This window comes from Pocillopora damicornis, chromosome 8, assembly GCF_964200805.1.
Source record: "Pocillopora damicornis chromosome 8, jaPocDami1.2, whole genome shotgun sequence".
Taxonomy (NCBI): Eukaryota; Metazoa; Cnidaria; class Anthozoa; order Scleractinia; family Pocilloporidae; genus Pocillopora; species Pocillopora damicornis.
Window position 1 is genome coordinate 10221638 of NC_142677.1, and position 19314 is coordinate 10240951.

Below are 19314 nucleotides of genomic sequence, written 5' to 3' on the forward strand. Positions count from 1 at the left end.
AGCGGGGTTTACCATCGGCGTCCCGACGTGTGTGGTAAATTCTTGCTTGCTGGCGTAAGTTCCGTTTTGTTGATTGCTGTTCTTGCTCACGCTCACGCTGGTTTATATCCATTGGATTTCTCCTGGTCCACAATCGAACTGCTTCTGAAAGTTTTGCAAAGTCCCAGCTTTCCCAGTCGGGGTCGGTCCGGACGAGATCTCCGCGGATCGCTGGCAATTTGTCTAGTGTCATAGACACCGCCCCATTGACTTGTTCCAGTTTGTTTAGTGTCTGCAGGGCTTGCACACAGTACGTTAGCTTTTCGCTAAATTCACCAATTTTTCTCGGGTTTGGGCTTGATATTGAGGGGAGATCCAGAATCTCTTTGATGTAAGCTTTGACGATTTCTGACTCCTTTCCGAACCTCTCGCTTAGGATACTCTTCGCCCGATTGTATCCCTCAGCCGTGAAGGGCAACGCCTCTATTGCTCTTTTCACTTTGACATCCAGTAGTTCTCTAAGGTAGGTAAATTTCGTGATCGGTTGAGCGCCCGTTTTATCGATTGCTTCTGTGAACTGTCCCCAAAATCGTGGCCAGTCCATATAGGTACCGTCAAACTTCGTTATCATCAGTTTAGGCAGCTTGGCTTGCATGTCGCTTGGCGTCGTCGTCGCTTGTTGGTGGTGTGGCTCAACTTGGATTTCTGCCTGCATCTCTATCTTCGCTTTGTGAAACTTAAGTTCTTCTTGCTTGACAATTGCTTCTGCTTCTCTTTTGCGGTCGTCGATCCATGTGCACATTTTATCCACTTCACAATCCGCTTTTTCCAGTTGTGCGTCGATTCCGCTGTTCCACGCCTCGATGTCGGCAATTTCTTCTTTCGCACCTAGTTTTGTCGCTTCTACTTCTATCCGCATTCGATTTAGTTCTTTACTAAGGGACCGCAGGGTAGACAAATGTCTTTCGATCGCTTCTGACTTCCCTGTTTCTACGATGGTGTTCGTTTTACCAATGCTCATTTTAAGCTGTGTTACTTTGATATCTAGATTCGCTTCAGTCGCTTCCATCTCCGCAATCTTCGCACGGGCGGAAAATCAGGACTAAAATTATACTCACAACAGTTGTCCTTACTGTTATCCTTCAGAATTGTCGCGTTGCCGGAGGTGCCACGTTTTGTAAACTTTGTCCTGTTTACTAGGGATAGAACTCTGACGAACGAGACTCAATTAAACTGTTTTATTTCGCTCTCGTATTCGCTTATTTACATCAGGTGTGTAAAAAGCTACTCTGCAAAATTTGTAAGAAATCACTCTTTTATACGATATTTTCTGCATTTTGATTGGTTGTTGCCGAGTACTGATTTAAAAGGGGTCATTCAAGGTTGCGTTAATTATGTAAACCATTCAATGTCCATAGTGTTCGCACTCATCATCTGACATGTGTCACGTACGAATCAAAGTCTCCGACAATACTCAAGTTTGTGGTATGGTCAAACTACGTCATGATGGAGTGTTACAGACATCTGGAGGGCCGTTTGTGAGTCATCGTCTGATCGTTTGACATTTTAAAATTGCTTATTACCTAGGTTGCCAAGAATTACATTTTATCATTGATTTGTTCAATAATCTCGTTATGTTTTTCAGAATCGTTTGGACTGATTACAACTGGTTCCATCTCAAAATTTACCTCAAGCCCCCATTTTTCGCCTTTAGCTTCAGGAAGCTTTATAATAAGACTAATTTCACGTGTGATGATTGAACTTAAAAATATTGAGAAAGACAATGAAAAAACCCCTTAAAAATTCGTCATATTTAGGGGATTACCCCAGGAGACAAGTATGAATAAGTCATGAGTCCTAAGACACGCGACGTAGCATTGACGTAATCGTGTTGGAAAATGTGCTGAAAACACTTGCTTTCGCCGATCAATTCTTGAACGCAGTCAAAAATACTTCCTGCACTTGCACTGCGAAGCAATCGGCGCCGTCTGGTAAAAATTAATTTCTCATTCAAGGAATACAACTGATCATAATCGAGGTAGGATTTGCTATGACAGTTCAATGTTTGCAATCGTTCCTTTCTTGACATCATTGGGCCAGATAAAAACTGATATATTTCAATTTCATAAGATCAACAAGATTTCCGCAATGAGATGTTTATTGCGGCGCGACGTGCTTCAAGAAGCTCGAAAGTGAATTACTTAAGCTATTTTCCAAGCCATTCTGATCAGTAATGAATTTATATATCACCCGCAAACTTTTACTCAGCTAACTCGCGATATTTTCAAACTCAGTGTGAATGTTAACGAAAACCGTTTTATCCAGATCCCACGTATCATTCCCTTTTGGCGGTACATGCAACTTGGATATATCCCTCGTTCAAAATAAAACCTTGTGGAAGTTATTTGTGCTTCCTTAAGTTTTCACACAGAAGGACTTTGTTTGATATAAAATTAAGATGGAAATTGAAATAATTCGTCCAAGAGTACTCAGTTTCAGCTTGTACCTGCTAAGGATTTGATAATTATATTGCGGAATATATCCGTTGGTCTAGTCTGTTTCAACAATTGCAAAGGTCCAACAATTTAAAATTGGCTTCTAATTACTTCCAGGAAAGTTCTTTAAACTTCATACATCGAGTGCAGTTGATGTTTTTCTCCTTCAGCTTGTTTAATTATTTTCCCGGGGGTTTACCTTGAGCTGGTTCGATGATGCAAATTTACAGCCCGACATTGTTTTTGACTGATGTTATTGTGGGTCGCGGTGGGAAAACTCACTCATGCGCGACATTTCTTCAGTTGTAAACAAGAGAGAGATTTCTTATATTTCTTTTCGTGATAGCGAGACTGAGAAACTGAACACAAATTATTATAATGTTAATTTATTTCTATTGTCTGTATTCTCTACGCCACGTTATGAAGTTGAGTTTTGACAGATCGAAAGTAGTTTCACACGCGGTGCCGTCTTAAAAGATACATCCGGACTACCATAAACCGCATGAGTGAAGTAAAAGAAGTCCAGTTTTCCTTTTTAAAGTAAAAAGGAAAATTCGTGATACCCGAAAATTTTATTGGAGTTATATTTGGTACATCAGCGATTATTTTGTTATGTCGTACCAACAAATTGATGCGTTTGAGGTGAACAATAGTTTCACTGGAATTGCGAAAACTAATTTTTGCATACACAGGGCATTCCGCTAAATCAGCAAAAATCATAACCCATAAAATTTTCACAAAACGGAAATTTCATCGATATTCATTCGAGCGAAAGCTACATTGGCAAGGGATCAAAAAGATAAATGAATGATTTCAAAAGGCGACTTTAGCATCTTCATCTAAGGTACAACCTGTTTGCACATTTTGCAACGTCAAATTAGAGATCGAATTTAAATGACTGTGACAATAATTCCTAATTTTTCATACACAGGGCATTCCGCTAAATCAGCGAAAATCATAACCCACAAAATTTTCACAAAACGGAAATTTCATCGATATTCATTCGAGCGAAAGCTACATTGGCAAGGGATAAAAAAGATACATGAATGATTTCAAAAGGCGACTTTAGCATCTTCATCTAAGGTACAACCTGTTTGCACATTTTGCAACGTCAAATTAGAGATCGAATTTAAATGACTTAATTCCCGGCGAGATGTACGATATTCTTTGTCTTTGCGTTCATGATCATACAAAACCACCTTCGATTTTCTCGAAAGTGGTTTTTCCAGTTTCATTTATTCATGTTTCACTTCCGGTTTGCGGACAAGACTAACGGGTGGTGAAAAGGTGAATTCTCGGAAAATCTATAAGGCGAGGAAAATATAATAAATCAATTCGATTATCTTAGTGGATACGTACAGGCTCATTTTCTAACGACTTCTTACTTTCCCTGATGTGCTACCGGCCCTAGATGTAATTTGGATATATTATTTGAATTGTTGTAGCTTTCTTGTGATCTTTTCAGGATCTGAATTAACAGATAGAAACGGAATGGGATGGAGAGCATTCTTATCGGCTCCAGGCTCCACTGACAGATTTCAAGAGCAGAATCACAGTGATGGACATCAGCAGGATCGTTTGATATTGTCCGAGAGACATAATCGACAAAGACGTAACGCCGTGACGGTGTTTACGATGGAAGATGTTTTAAAATCCAACAACTTTCAAAGTTTTCTAAACTCGGCGAGAACAAGGTCGAGGACTTCCGAGGAATAGTTTTTTTCTAAAAAGGAGAAAAAAATGACCGTCGTCCAATTGTTACAAATTTATCAGTAACCGTCAGTCAAGAGAGCTTCCGATTGGTACATCAGAGCGGGTACATTTGTAATGTCTTAAACTGCTTAAGTCTGACATCGAAGGCCTTTTATATTAATTAATTAATTAGTGCTATGTTTCACAGAATCAATTATTAGAAGCCCAATATCTCCAAAGCTCCAATAAGCGCCCTCTTGATAATAAGCCCCACTCCTCCACCCCCTAAACAAAGACTTTAAACTTTTTTGAACATTGTGATTCATTTAGGGCAGGTAACGTTTCGGTAAATAATAATCGTGCATGTAAAAGGCTCTGTTAATTTACATTTTAGTTGTAGGGTGATAATATATACTTGTCTAACATAGACAAAGGAAATTACCGCATAACCAGGAAAATCTTCACTGAATTACCAAAGAATTGTATCTATCTGAGAATAAGAGATGTTGTAGCACTAACAACAACGAAGTACATGGAACTGATCTACTGATGAAGGAAAGCTAAAACTGAAAAATCGATCAATTTGTCAATGAATGAGCCAGAACTGTAGTTTTTAAAACCTACAGGAATAATTGAAACCGAAGTAACTGTCAATGTAATCAAACAATATTAACATATCAGCATACAAACCGTGCGTGCTGGTGGTGAACAACAATGTATGGCAAACTAATCCCCGTATCAGGAGCCTTACGCAGAGCGAGTGGGGCCGTAAAGATCCTTACGGCCCCAATTACAGTTCGTGAGCTGCAAAATGCAAGAAGCAAGGTAGAAGTGAAAGAGCAGTGGTGATGTGATAAAATGCTTAATGGATTGGTAAGGTCGGAACCTCGAGTCAAATAAATTTCTGTCAATAATTTTAGCTTAGAGAATTTTTGAGTATTTTTATGATATTTATCAAAATCAAGAAAACGGATCCAAATGTTGAGCTTGATGACTTATGTCATAGCTTTTTTAAAATTTCCTGTTTGAGTCTCAACATAATTATCCAAATTTCACGTATGTGCACTAAAACATTTTTCAATTTTACATATGATCCACCTCAGATGGTAAACAGATGATATGTTTCACTTATTTTTGTGCAAGTTTTGTTCTTTTTATTAAGTAGTTTCATTTTATTGACTGAAATGAAGCAGATTCCATTTGTTTGCCAAGGTTTGGATATACAATTTTATAAATACTGTAATAAGAGTGCCCTCCTTTTTTTGCTGATACTTTTTCATTTTTTTTAAATTTTTAGATTTCAAGGTTTCTAGTGTTGTAAATATTTGTAAAATTGTATAATTATTTGTGTGAACTGATGTAACTCGCCGAATACCAGTTTGGTTGATTGGTAATAGAAAAGAAAGGCTTGAAAAAAATTTACGTAAAGGCTTTTATTAATTGCGTCATTTAAGGGAAGGAATTTGTCCAATTGATTATTTGATTTGCGCAGTGGATTTGGCGATTGATGGAACCTCTTCCAAATTGTTCCAATGCAAGGAGCTTAGAGCCAAGGAATTTATAGGGGGGCAAAAAGGTGAAAACACACACACACACACCCACACGCATATAGATGTCCGGATGGTTAACAGTGCAAAACACTGATGAATATAGGAGTATATTACCAATTTCAGCACGATAGCCGAACGGAAAACACGAGAAAATGCGTTGGAATCACCGCATCCGGGTGGTGAATCACCGATAACAACGCGTTTTCTCAAAACAAACAGCTACAAACGCCAGAAACATCGTATTTCTTTATTTTGACCGACCCGTGAACGTTATACGACACGCAGTTTTCATGCGAAACCTGACAGCAGGAAGTTTGCTATAAACGTCATTTTTAATCTCTCATATATTAGAAAAGAACTGGGTCTGAGGATAGTAAATGCAAAAGACGCGGGTACCATGCAATGAGCTCGTGACGTCACGAATCACCCGTTAGCTACCTGGCGGCTCTCAAACTTCTGCTATAGATTCTAATTATTGCTGTTATTTATAACTTATATGGATTTTTCAGAAAAGATAGTACACGTAGATAACGAAATTTTTCACGAACACTTGACCGTGCGGCATAAGCCTGTTTTTACACTAGCCTACCCTGGTTGTTTATGATGAGAGTCGCCAGTCGACTCAACCGATTTCGGGTTCGGTGCGTTCATCTTGTTTTCTGCGGAATAATCTTTTGTGCTATTTATATTGTTTTGTATCGAGATCTTGGAATAAGCTTACCGGCTGCAGAGCTTGACAACAAACCGGTCGAAGTTCCGTTAAGGTACGTTGAACCTATGACAAAAACAGATAGGGCCAGGGAGGGTTGTTTGGGTGTGATCACTGAAACGTTTATTTTAGATGTTATTATTGATCAAAGTAATTGCTATAACTGTTTGGTGCTTGAGGTGAACTCACTTTACATTCTTCTCTGGCTCAATTTAGACTGATGAAGTTAATTGATGACAAACTGTTAACTTTATTACCGACCAAGTTTAATTAAATCGATACGCAGCTTCCATTGAAAGTTTCTGATGAACACTAACTACTGCTGGTAACCTGTTTCCCTGAGGCGGACCAGGTCCAAGACTATGATTTAGTGGACGAAACAACTCAAACCATCTCTAGTAGTTAGAGTAATGACACAGTCAATGGCACTCAACTGGTGCCAATAAATTACCTTCATTCTTTCATGCCGTTCTAGGCTGTTTAAATGTGAGATCGAAGATCGGGAGATGAGAGGTCTGGCGTCTGTTTTTGGGGCAAATAGTTTTTAAAAGGTGAAATTTAGTATGAAAAAAGCTAAACCAGACGTTCAATGTAATTCATTGCGTATTAAAGTGACCTTTAGTAAATAATTCTTTATCAATGTTCAGATGAACCATCAGTCGTAAGTAAGAAGCAATATTTTTGAAACAAAGTATTGTAATAACATTACGTTGCAACATTATCCAAACAATATACAATCAATATCGTTTTTTCTGGGCCAGGTTCCGAATTGCAGATGTTTGGGTGTGGAAAGACGACATTGACTATAGTGGAACAGTTCGAAACATGATAAACACCAACGTCATAGACAAAACAGAATCTAACCAATCAAACAACGAATTACCTCCATCAGTTGCGCAAGATACTGGACTGGACTACGGGCAAGGACGGTATCTTGAATTGGAAGGTGTGGAAGATTATATCTTGTGGCAAAAGGGATACATGGAGCCCACCAAAAAACAAGTCAATAGAAAGTGAGTGTCAGAGTTACCTTCAAACACGTTAGTCTCATGACAATTGCTCAAGTCCTTTGCGTTACGTCTATCAACCACTGCCAGCACTTTTTCATGTTCTGAACAGCTTCAGTGACCATAAATATTTATGAGTAGGAACGTACGGCGACTTGTGTCATTCGTGCTTTGACCTTTCAAAGAAATTCGTGGTCTCAGTTGAGTGATATTATACGGAATTTCTTATCAATGCATTGTAGTACAGCACAGACTTGGAGTTGTTCGGTTTGCTTGTTAATAAGTACCTTTAAGATGGTTTAACTGCCAATCAGTTAAACCAGCTTCAGTTACATGGTTGCCATTGAGCGATTTTGCGCATCTTCTTGTTAAGTTCTCTAGTTCGGGCTCCTTCTCTGAGTGTGAGTATTCTCGTTGAATCATTTGCCAGAGTTTAACCTCAGATATTCCTTTTATAAATATTGTAGAATCCGTAGCTGTAAGAAGGCAATCCAGAATGTTCTTTTCCTCAAGACACACTATACAGGAAGTGACGTCGTTGCCAATATCCTAAATCGATTCGCCGATTTACGGAACCTGCGCATTGCCCTACCTAGCGGAGGATTGTCGACATTTTATTGGCCTTCAAGATTCCACTGGAAATATGTGGACATCATGTTATTGGACGGAACCCTCCCCAACATACTTTGCAATCACGCTCGTTTTAATGGTGACGTCATGGATGAGATTATGCAATCGCAGACAGCTTTCATTACTATATTACGTGACCCGGTGTCTCATTTTGAGGTGACGTTTCGAAACTTGGATTTTCAGGAAATCCTAGAAATGGGAGATCAACAATATCCTTTTCTGAAATTTTTGGAAAATCCTCGAAAATACATTGGAAGAGCCATTCAGCGCAAGAGATTCAAGGTAAAATTTCGTTCATTATGCCTTATGATGTTGTCTCCCCAGCGAGTTTGCTTACCCAGGATATTTTTTATGTTTGGCTCATATACGATCAGCTAGTTGTTATAAACTGAGTCAATGATGAAGGATCATTTTCAAAGTGTTCCCATCTTCCTACATACATGTCAAACATACACTGTTAGGTTCCAGGCGTAACAGGCATTGTCAGATAAACTAATTGGAAATATCACTCAAAATTTGAATACGAGTCCATCGGAGCCCGCTCGTCGGATGAATTTACCCAGTCTGGTGATAGAGAAAACACAAGCGGACAACACAAACATGAGCACTACACAATTAAATATTCTTTATGACGGCCCGATATAAGTGCGTAACACATTGACAAGCACAATGCACATGTTACATAGCTCTTTCTTTAATCCACAAAGCAAAACGGCATACTTAAAGCTCAACACAGACTGACGTAATACACATATTATACCTTGCTATTGGAAACATGAGGAGAGACAGCCCGTTACAATCGTGCAACACAGACAAGCGCGATATAGATGTAAAACATTTCATACAATAAGCGACAAGGACGCTGATGACTGCCCTGAACTCACGCACGACTCTCAGGATCTGCAGAGTTCCTCTCATAAACCGGAAATCGACCCAAGTACGCGCGGGATGCGAAAATACAGCATAATAGCTTGGCGGGATTTTGGATATTACCGCTTCCCTAGCCCAACCTTCACCAAATTTGAGTTCGTAATGACAGATTCTTTTGCTTTCCTGTCGGAAAACGAGTAATCGTCATGACCCGACTAAACGTTCCTTTCTGTCAAATCGAGGTACTAAGATATAACACTTATTTTCATCGGCTTCAATACACGAATGTTACGATTAGCTCAGTTTTGGTACTTTTTTGACTTTTGTATTAGCATCCATACTGACTTGCTGTGTTTTGCAGGATTCTCTGAATCTCATAAAAAATGGGATGTTCTTCGATCTTGGACTCCGAACCACAGATTACCACAAACCAGAGATGGTACGAGACGCCATATTAGATATTGACGATAAATTCACCCTGGTACTTATCTATGAATACTTGGACGAATCACTGGTGATGTTGAAGAGAAAATTATGCTGGGAATTAGATGATGTTGTATATCTTAAGTTTCATTATCAACTCCATGGTGAAAGAACCCACCAGAATACCAGTGGTAACATCACTGAACAAATTTACCGCTGGAACAATGCGGACACGATGTTGTATCAATTCTTTAACGAGACACTTTGGAACGAGATCCGTCTCGAAGGAAAAGAGTTCTTCGAGGAACTCCACGAGTTTAGAACTAAACACGAAGAAATGGAGCACGATTGTCTAGGAAAGTCGATGAATTTAGCAAAAATACAGTTGAACCAGGCAGTTTCGTCGCTGAATCGATATCTGTGCGAAAAGATGCTCTATCGAGATATAGAATATTTACATTACTTTCGACGAAAGATGGAAAATAACAAAAGACGAACACCAACCAACAGCATTGGCTCGGGGAATGGGTCTAGTACAATTCTAACACAAGGAAGTGCAGTAAAACCCCCCTTACAAAGAAACGAGACAGACACAGGTTCGGTTTCAAAACGATAACTGAGATGCCAATGTCGCTGTAAATGGTACATTTACACGATACAACAGCACTGGTACTAAAGAGGAAAAACCGAGTCAATATAAATAATACTGCTCAACCGACTATGGATCAAATTTTTGTTGGTCACGATCAAAGTTGTAGTACACTGACTACTCGTACCAAATGTGCTTCACTGCGAAGTTGCCGTGTTGCTGTTCTTGTTCCCAAATAACTACATATGGATTTTTCGATCTCTCCATTTTTTGGAAAATCCCCATTTATCAAACAACAGTCGTTTTATTGAACGTGCATCAGGCAGACACTCTAATTCTAACCCCTCCTAAAAATTTAAAACTAATTCCTCCTCCTCCTTTCAAACAATTAGCTGAGATTTCTCGATATTTCAAAATTCAAGAACCTACACAAACCGGTTTTACTTATCAGCACTCCTGGAAGAAAATAACAAGTTAAAGGCGAAGTGTTATAAAGGTGTTCTCATCACAAAGAAAATGACAAGTCTGTCAAATTCTGTTGCAGCTCCAGGCAATCAAGTGATATTGTAACAGTTTTGGGTTTAATAACACTACGACTTTTGAGTTCATATACCCCTTAACTTAAATGATAGGTAACTGAAAGTTAATATAAATTTGTGGGACGGAGAGAAAAGACTTTTAAAATACACTGGATCAAGAAGCCCTCTTATAAAAGTGTCGGTTCATTAAAGTGCAAAAAGCGTTGTCTCATTTTCTTCAGTCTGCTGTAGCTGATCCTGAACACTGGCTGGAGCCAGCTCTAACTGACAGTGTTCAACACCACCGCTTGGCGCCGCGCTGCTAATTTGCAAGAGTGCTTTACTATTGACAAGGGTGTTATCAAAAGTTAGAAGCTCACTGGTGTTATCTTGACCTGTGTAGCTTAATTTTAATTGTTCTGTTGCAATTGTTGTGAGTTCTGTTTTATCTCTTGAAGCTACATCTTCTCCTACAGGACCTTCTACGTTAATACTACTCAGGGGTACGTCCTCAGGCCGTACGGTAGGCCTTGGTTCTTGATTTAACTGTGCATTTTCTGAGTCCTTCTGGTGCATACTATCTATAGGCACCTGCAAATGTTTTCCGTTTTCCGTTATCTGTGTTTGCACACCCAGCAATTTTTCCGTTCTCTCTCCGCAAGTTCCCTGTCCTAAGGCTACACTATGCAGGACTCCTAGCTGCACGTCATTGTCTGTTCCAGGCCGAACATCCGTCTGTATCTCTCCATCTCGGAAATTTTTCTTTTGCTTTTCTTGTCTCATTTCCCCGCCTGAAAGCTTGGCTTGCCTTCTTTCGTGGACTTTCAAGTGGGCTTTGACCGAGTTTGGCTGGGTAAACCCTTTACCGCACAACTCACACTTGAACGGTTTCTCTCCAGTGTGAATTACCTCGTGCCTGTTTCTGTGCGAGATCATTGTGAAACACTTGTCACAATGAGAACACTTATAGGGTCGCTCACCTGTGTGACTCCGGAGGTGGCTGATGATATCTGAGCTTCGTTTAAAACCTTTGCCGCACTGAGGACAAGGGTAAGGTTTTTCACCAGTGTGAGTTCGCATGTGAGTGCGCAGATTTGCACTTAACGTGAACCCTCTGTCGCATATGGAACACTTGAACTTCTTCTCCAGTGGTTCCCCAGAGTGTTTGCGCAGATGAAGAGTAAGCTTTCCTTTCTCTACAAACCTCTTGCCACATTCTTCGCATCCAAACGGCTTCTCTCCACTATGTACGCGTAGGTGTCTCTTTAGGGAGGACAACTGGGAGAGACGCTTATCACAAAAAGAACACACAAATTCCTTGATTTCCGAGTGACTTCGCATGTGGTAATTTAGCTGAGACTTCCACTTAAAGTTTCTGGAGCATTGCTCACAGGTGAATATGGGTTTATCTGCAGGCACGGTCCTTTTCCTTTTCTTCACCTCACCTGCGGTTGATCCTTCGTCTCCTTCGCTTGTTCTTTTCCGAGACGAGGGAGATTTTGAATTGTTTAGTTGTTTTTCTGCTTCTTCAGACTTTGATTTCTTTGTGGATTCATTGATTTCCTTTCCTGAAGATCCTTCCCTTACTAACACGTCCTCACTGGTATCACTGGAACTTCTCATGCTATTAGCAGACATATCACCTTTCGCTTTCGAGTTTCTGGTGTTTTTCTGGACTTGGGATTTATCTGATCCTGACGATGCTTGCTTCTTTTTTATAACATCTCCGCGGCGGGAATTTGTAGTCCTTTTCGCTCCACGGGAAGTTCTCTCAGAGGACAGGGATTTCTTACCAGACGATGAACTTCGCGCTTTTGTAGTATTTGAAGAAACTATTTTCTGAGCCTCCGCTACATTTGATTTCCTCGAGTTTCGCTTTGCTTTTCTCGTGTTCTGCGCGGAGGGATTTCTTTTGGTTGCGCCTTTTGTTGTTGCAGCTTGCTTTACTGCTTTTCTTCCTCCTCGGTTTGAAGATCGTGAGCTAGATGCGGGCTCCAGCTGGAGCACGCGGACATAACGTGAACCTTCCTCGACAATCGTACTGTTGGTTCCACTGATTGTGGTCCCAATGTCGACAACGTACAACGACTCTGCATCTCTAGGCGATGTTCTAACCTCGTTATTAGTATTCTCAGTGACAGACGATTGCGCGGGCTCATACTCTATAGCTGTCTGGTCATGCACAGTATTTGTCTGGTCAGGGGATAGGCCTGGACAGCGAACTGCCTTGTGACGTCGAAGAAAGGTTGACCCAGCGAATACCAACCCACAAGTATTACAGTTATAATCATGACCTGGACAGAGAAGAACAAAGAAAAATTGGAATGAAAATAACTTAAAACACCGTTTACATTAAGAAATATTGCGAAAAAGTGAAATAAAGAGAAAGAAAGAAAAATGAAGAAAAAGAGAGACAGAGGGAGGAATTACGACAGTCAAAACCGAACAATTTACAAAACTATCAGAACTATCAAAACTACCACTATAATTGCAACTCATCAGTAATAAATGTGTAGTATTGTTAGGATTAAACACATCAGTAAAGATACGAAAGATGACCTGGTTAAATTCCAATCAAATGAAGGCAACAATCACGTAACACAGAGAACGGAGTATAACTTTCACTGAACTAGGAGATTCTCATATTAGGCTGGAAATGTAAAAGTGGAGTGTGATTTCGAGTCAAGTAGTCTATGTCCTTGTGGCTGATCTCCGTTTCCCTCACAGTTTACAGGAGCTGTGTGAGCATTCATACCCATTCATACCCTTGGCTGGAGAAAAGCTTTGTGGGAGTGCGGTGTTCTTCCCAGGAATACAACATATTGAACCACTAAGAGTACGAGCACAGACACTTCAATCTGAGGTGTCTATGTACAGGCCGTTAAGACACTGAAAGCAACACTGTAAATGACGTAGACTTGAAGAAACAGAGTAAAATCTTAATCTAAATGAATTTTATACGCCTTTGGTTGGTTCTAACTAATGATCTCTTGGAGGAAAGACGCATAGATGACGTCACCATTTACAACAATATGCCTTTTTAACCCATAAAATGTACATGTAGGTTCCATGTCACCGTGGTTCTGCAAAAATGTTAGTGACACTCTCAGCTGCGCCTCGCGCGCTACTTCTTTGTTCCTACCACATTTTGACGTCATCTGTGCTCTATTCCATAATAATAATAATAATAATATTCCATAATAGATCACCGAGGACGTCAAAATGTAGTAAGAACAAAAAAGTGGCACACGAGGCGCAGTCGAGTGTGTCACCGATGTTTTACCACATTTTGACGTCCTCTGTGATCTATTACTGAAGAGACGCACGGCAACTTGGAATCTATTTGTTTTATATAACAAAGAATTAAAAAAAGTTTTAATGATGACGTAATCTCTACGTCTGTCCTCCAATAGATCTTAAGTGAGAACCAATCAGAATGCGTGCATTAAACTGAGCTTATTATATAATTTGAAATAGACACACGGTAACACGGAATCAATTTTTATTTGTAAAATACACTTTTTCAAACTTAACTTAAACACTGTGATCAAATCTATTCAAGGAAACATTTTACTCACCATCCCTCTGAGCTAAACTGTCAACCTTCACTGACAAACTGTCACCATACCACACCAACAGCTCAGTGCCAGACTCCACTGCACTGCATGTCTTGTAGTAAATCTCACCACGGAACTGCACGGCCACTAAGTTCTGTTCTTCGCCGTCGCGTGCACAGTTGACAAACTTCATCCAGTTGCTGTTCTGTTCATCTGAGCCATCAATTACTTGACTGACTTTTCCATCTTCAAGAATCTAGGAAGTAATTTCTAACGATCAGTTTTCGCAGGTTTCTTAGTTTTGTTAAAGACATTTGTATGGAAGAGGCACCATGGCCAGATGCTTTGAAACCTGTCCCTGTTGCTATTCTATCGTTGGGCAGTGTTATCTCCTGGATAAATCATAACCTTGTCAGTAGGTACTCAAAACCAAGCTACAGACACACATTTGCAAAAGAGTTAATCCATGAAAGTGGTTGAGTGCAATTTGTGGTCTTTGAAAAAATTAACAAGTGCTTATTTATTCCAAACTGTACAAGGAAAATCATGTGATTACGTATTAATAATATACATGAAAAAACACGAGATAGCTTATCATAATTACGCGGAAGCAAAGCGCGCGCATCAAGTGCAAAAATAATTTATTCAAACCTGTGCATTCGGTCAAAACAACCACGTAAGATCAAAATAATAATATACAATGATATTGTCACATCCATAAGGCGCAAAAAAGTTAAAAGTCCGCCTAATCAGTTCAAGGAATTGTTCAGTCTGTGTCAGAATCACTTTCGATGGAATGGAATCGTCGTTTGCGACGTTTAACCATGTTTGTTTTTAACTTCGGCGTAGAATCGCTTGAGCAAAGTGTTAAGCTGGATCGGCTCGTAATTTTGATTTCCTTGGCAATTTCCTTCTCTAAACACCACTTTTTACAAACCGACAACCAAAAAACAGTGCTTTTTACATTATTTTCGTTGTTAGAGCTGCTTTTCAGCTGCTGTATTGTTGTTGCGGTGGCGAAAGAAAACTTACTTAAAACGACGGCCATTGTTTCGCTTGCAAAATTTCAGCATAGCCAAATGTTGCGACTTCTAAGGTTCGCATTTGATTGGCTATCTGTGAGTTTCTTTGATTATAGACCAATCAGAGTGTCTGGTTTGTTACTTTCTTTGCACTGAATTAACCCTCTTCTGCATTGAATTAACTGAAAACTGCATTAACCAATTAGAACTGAGTAATTTTTTCCTGTATGTTATTAGTGCTCAAACAATGAGTACCAGGTTCAATACTTCCCTAATAATTTACAGTATCCACCTGAGTTTGGGCACGACTTATTTCTTTTCAAGTGGTGTTGTTTCAAGCAGTTGTAGGTTCACAAAGTCTTTGTCTGAACAAAATAGTTATACCTCTGTCTCTGTAGGTACGCGTTGACTGCTAAGAGTCTCCGGTAAGGAGGGAGGTGTCAATTTGTGTGCAGTTATGCAAAACTTGGAAACTGTTTTATAGTTTCCACTTCTAATGCTCCTATCATGAGCTTGACGGGGGCAGAAACATGACTGGGGCATGAGTTTTTCTATTTATTTTCACTCTGTAGTTCTTCACAATAGTGGAGACAGGTGTCGTTTTTCTCAGCCTCTGGCCTTGGTTGTTAGATTAATGGATAATGTTACAGCTGTATCCATGAAATGGAGAGCCATTCAACAGAAAGGAGTCTATGAGGATGCTTTTAATTTGTTAACACTTTGACCCCTGAGAGTGATAAGCATCTAATTTCTCCTTACAATATCACCCCTCAATCACACATTGGGGTCACAAGAATAAAGGAAATGATCACCAAGTTAGGATGCTCTTGAATTTTAAACAAATTCTCCTTGTCACCAACCTTAGGAAACGTACGGAGAACAGTATGGAGAATATGTATACTGATATTAGGGTGTAAAGGGTTAATTAGTGATTCATCTTGTCCGATGCATCATTCAGCCTTTAAGGGATTAGTTCTTTTTCTTTTTGTTGATCAGGGTCAATTTGTTGGATGGTGGGTATGGAAAAAGCAATGGCCATCAGGAGATAAGTTCCCATCAAAGTAACTACTCTTTCCACAAGCAAGCAATTTATCCTCTAAACAGATTTATCTACCCTTTCCAAGGCTGAGGCCAGCAAAAACTTAGATGGTGCTGAGTAATGTGACTATACTAGATATAGGTATGGAATGCCATATTTAGTAGGAATTCCCCTTGGTCTCATAGGTACACCAAGTAAGAGGGGTCATTTCAATCTCATAAATGGTCATGAATGATCGTTCCTCATAGAGGTAACCCATTATTAGCCAATCACTGTGAATACATGCAAAGAACATTTGGGAGTTGAACCCATTAACCCATTATTAGCCAATCACTGTGAATACATGTAAAGAACACTTTAGGAGTTGAACAATAAAAGGACAATAAGTTATTATTGCATACTTACATCCCACATGTATTTAAAGTTGTGATCTTCTCTTAGAGGGAACTCTTTGGCAGGAATCTTCTGTCCTTTGAAGGGTCCAAAAATAACTTGTTTCTCCATCCTTGCCTTTGCAAACACACCCAGTTGGCCCTGCCACACTGCAGATGGCATGATGTTCAGGTTGTTAGGGAGGGTTAACTTAGCTTGGTCTCCTTTAGGTGTTTCATTTGACAGCTGGCTGTCACCATACCATTCCAATGGACCATGATCAGGACAATCACCAGAGATAAATTGTTTTCCACAGTCATCACAAACTAAAAGACAAATAAAACTACTGCTTTTTCAAGTATCTCAATACAGTCTTAATTCAATTTTCCAGTAGCTTATATAATGTATCACTGATACCAATGTTCTATGACAGTCTCTAAAAGTCTTTCTAGAGCAAAGGGGTTAAGCCTCTAAAGAAATCGTCAGAGTGATGAGAGCTAGGGCTCTAATGAAGGGCTAATGCTCGAGATGTCAGTTTTGAAAATCTTTGCAGTGGCCAGTTTTTGTTATCAACTCAGTTGATAATATTTCATTACCCTTTCTAGAGCAAAATCATGCAAACTGAAATGTTACCTACAAAAGTGACCACGTTTAGAAAGCAATCTTAATGAATGTTTCAAGAATTAAAATTAATCTGATGTTCAGAGTAGGTTGCTTGATTAAAAAATTTTATTTTATTTCATCCCCATCTAATTTCAACATTCATATGCTTTCTCTTTTCATCTCCTCTATTTCAAAATTCCTTTTCAAAACTCACCAATATAGTCATCATTTTGACTAAAATCCATGGCTCATATAACTGAGAAGCAGATGTTCCTGAAACGTGAAGTGACAAAATTATAAAACTCTTTTACATTTGTTTGGTAAGCATGATGCTTGTAACAGTCAAGGTATATTAAAGGAACACATATAAGTTAGCAGAGCTGTAGCAAGACCCTTTGCAATGGTGAAGATAACTCCTTTCTCCCTTGGGCTTTGCCCAAAGAATCATTGATTGTGATTAAATTTTTGTTTTTAAGTTTTGAGCAAGTTTATTTTATTGTTTTTAAATGTTTTGTGAGATTTGTGAAACAAAATGACCAGTACATAAATACCATACAGACAGACTCTTTCTGGTGTATTATGTATATTATATGGCTATGGAGATTCAATCATTGCTCAATGACTATTAATTGTTAAAAGATGTAAACTATACAAATTGTCTTGCTGATAGAAATAATGCAACACTACCGTCAGCTAGCAAAAAAATTATGAAAATACCTCTTAATTTTCAAAACAAGGCATGACGGTTTATAATCTTCTCTATCTTTTTGTCAAACAGAGCGAATAAAATTATCAAGATAAATGTCTAATTTTTCTTTGCAATGCAAAAATTCTTTGAAAATTTTCAAATCTTTCTTTGTTTTCTCTTTTGTGCATTTTTCTGCAAGCTTTCTATTCCACATAATCCTTCACAAAAGTCTGGTAAGTGGCACATCTTTCCTCACTCATCTTTTGTAAGTAATTTGACCTAATAAACAGCCCTGAGGGTGGAATTTGATAAATTTTCCAAATGGTTTGAAAAGCAAAATGCTTCCAGGGAAGGTTTAAAAAGAATTGCCTTGGTATGGTTTACATGTGAAGAAATATGAAATATAGCTTCTGAGTAGATGTATCATTTTCCTTACATGAAAAAAAAACCAGCTTGTGTATAAAAATTTACTTCATGCCTTTTCAGTGTGTAATATCACTATGTATAAAACAAAGCTCCACTTGAACATGTGAGAAGTGTAGCCTTAATGTGAAATGAGCCAATTACTGATTATAATTTATTGAACTGAACGACTACATCAGACATGTCAACCATTGGAAATCTGAAATATATATTGAGGCTCTGATTTGGGATGTAAGTCTCCCCACTCACCCTGTTCCCCTGTAACTGCACGTGTAGGAGACCAGGAGATTTATCATCTAACCAGGAGTGAGAGTTAACGATTGCTACAAAGCTATCGGAACAAATAGACAACAGGAAGCAAGAAAAAACCAAACGTAGCCTTAGATCATGTGAGAATAACCCAAAGTGTAGGTGCACAGGTCTTTACTTTGGTATCAACAACAATATTCCCCTGGATGCAGAATATTAAAATACTTGAATTTCAAACGTAAAGAGGGACAAAATTTTGATTAAATTTGAGAAAAATAAGGATAAATTAAACCGTGTAAGTTGACATCGTACTCCTTTTACAAAACTGAAGTGTATTACTTCGAGAAGAAATATCGAACTTCAAAATCTTACCGAATAATGATTATTTCATCTGCACATAATTTAGTTTACATGACTGAATGTACCATTTTAAACCAACCAGCAACGTTATGCCTTGTATAAGATAAATGTTCTAATCTAAAGATTCCACCACAGCGTTTATGCGATTTGTTACACTAGAATTTAATGCTTTCCTTTCCACATTTATTTTACAGTTGCAGTTCCACCGAACGAACTCGAATTTCGTATTGTTCGAAAGGTAAGGGGCATGTTTCCAAGAGTTTGCATCGAATTAACCTAGGATTCCACCTCGAAAGATAGAAAACACATTAGAGAATTAAAATGAGCTTACCTTCAAAATATCTCTCTTCGGTAAGCCAACAACAGCAGCCAAAAACCCAAGTATATGTGCGAATGTCTATTCGAAATTCTTAACACACTCCGCGGACGCGTTCATGCGAAGTTGGCCGCGTGGAAACTAAACCCGAGTGCACAATTGCTGGAGGGGAGGGGTAAGTTAATGCGGTTTCACTAGATGAGTAGAAGCCACAATGAAACAA

General features: G+C 39.0%; 3 protein-coding genes and 1 long non-coding RNA gene across 4 annotated transcripts in view; 2 read left to right on the plus strand and 2 right to left on the minus strand.

The window, feature by feature from the left end:
• LOC149041320 (uncharacterized) overlaps positions 1-1048 on the minus strand; it is a 2213-nt gene extending 1165 nt beyond the window's left edge. Inside the window, exon 1 of the mRNA XM_089180850.1 lies at positions 1-1048. This exon is cut by the window's left edge and continues 984 nt beyond it. Coding sequence (XP_089036976.1) covers positions 1-1048 — 1048 coding nt within the window.
• An 824-nt stretch (positions 1049-1872) lies between these two features.
• On the plus strand, positions 1873-5588 carry LOC149041321 (uncharacterized). The gene is made up of 2 exons (XR_016179479.1): positions 1873-2017; positions 3940-5588. It is a non-coding gene; the product is annotated as an uncharacterized LOC149041321 (long non-coding RNA).
• A 568-nt stretch (positions 5589-6156) lies between these two features.
• On the plus strand, positions 6157-12203 carry LOC113672235 (galactose-3-O-sulfotransferase 2). Its single transcript, XM_027188524.2, has 4 exons — positions 6157-6480; positions 7187-7438; positions 7900-8344; positions 9294-12203. The coding sequence occupies exons 1-4, from the start codon at positions 6317-6319 to the stop codon at positions 9969-9971; spliced, it is 1539 nt and encodes a 512-aa protein (XP_027044325.2). The 5' UTR covers positions 6157-6316; the 3' UTR covers positions 9972-12203.
• Positions 10229-19223, minus strand: LOC113672227 (uncharacterized). Its single transcript, XM_027188514.2, has 5 exons — positions 19107-19223; positions 17270-17328; positions 16486-16778; positions 14041-14275; positions 10229-12756 (listed from the first exon to the last, which is right to left on the minus strand). The coding sequence occupies exons 2-5, from the start codon at positions 17298-17300 to the stop codon at positions 10670-10672; spliced, it is 2646 nt and encodes an 881-aa protein (XP_027044315.2). The 5' UTR covers positions 17301-17328; positions 19107-19223; the 3' UTR covers positions 10229-10669.
• Between the last annotated feature and the right edge of the window lie 91 nt (positions 19224-19314).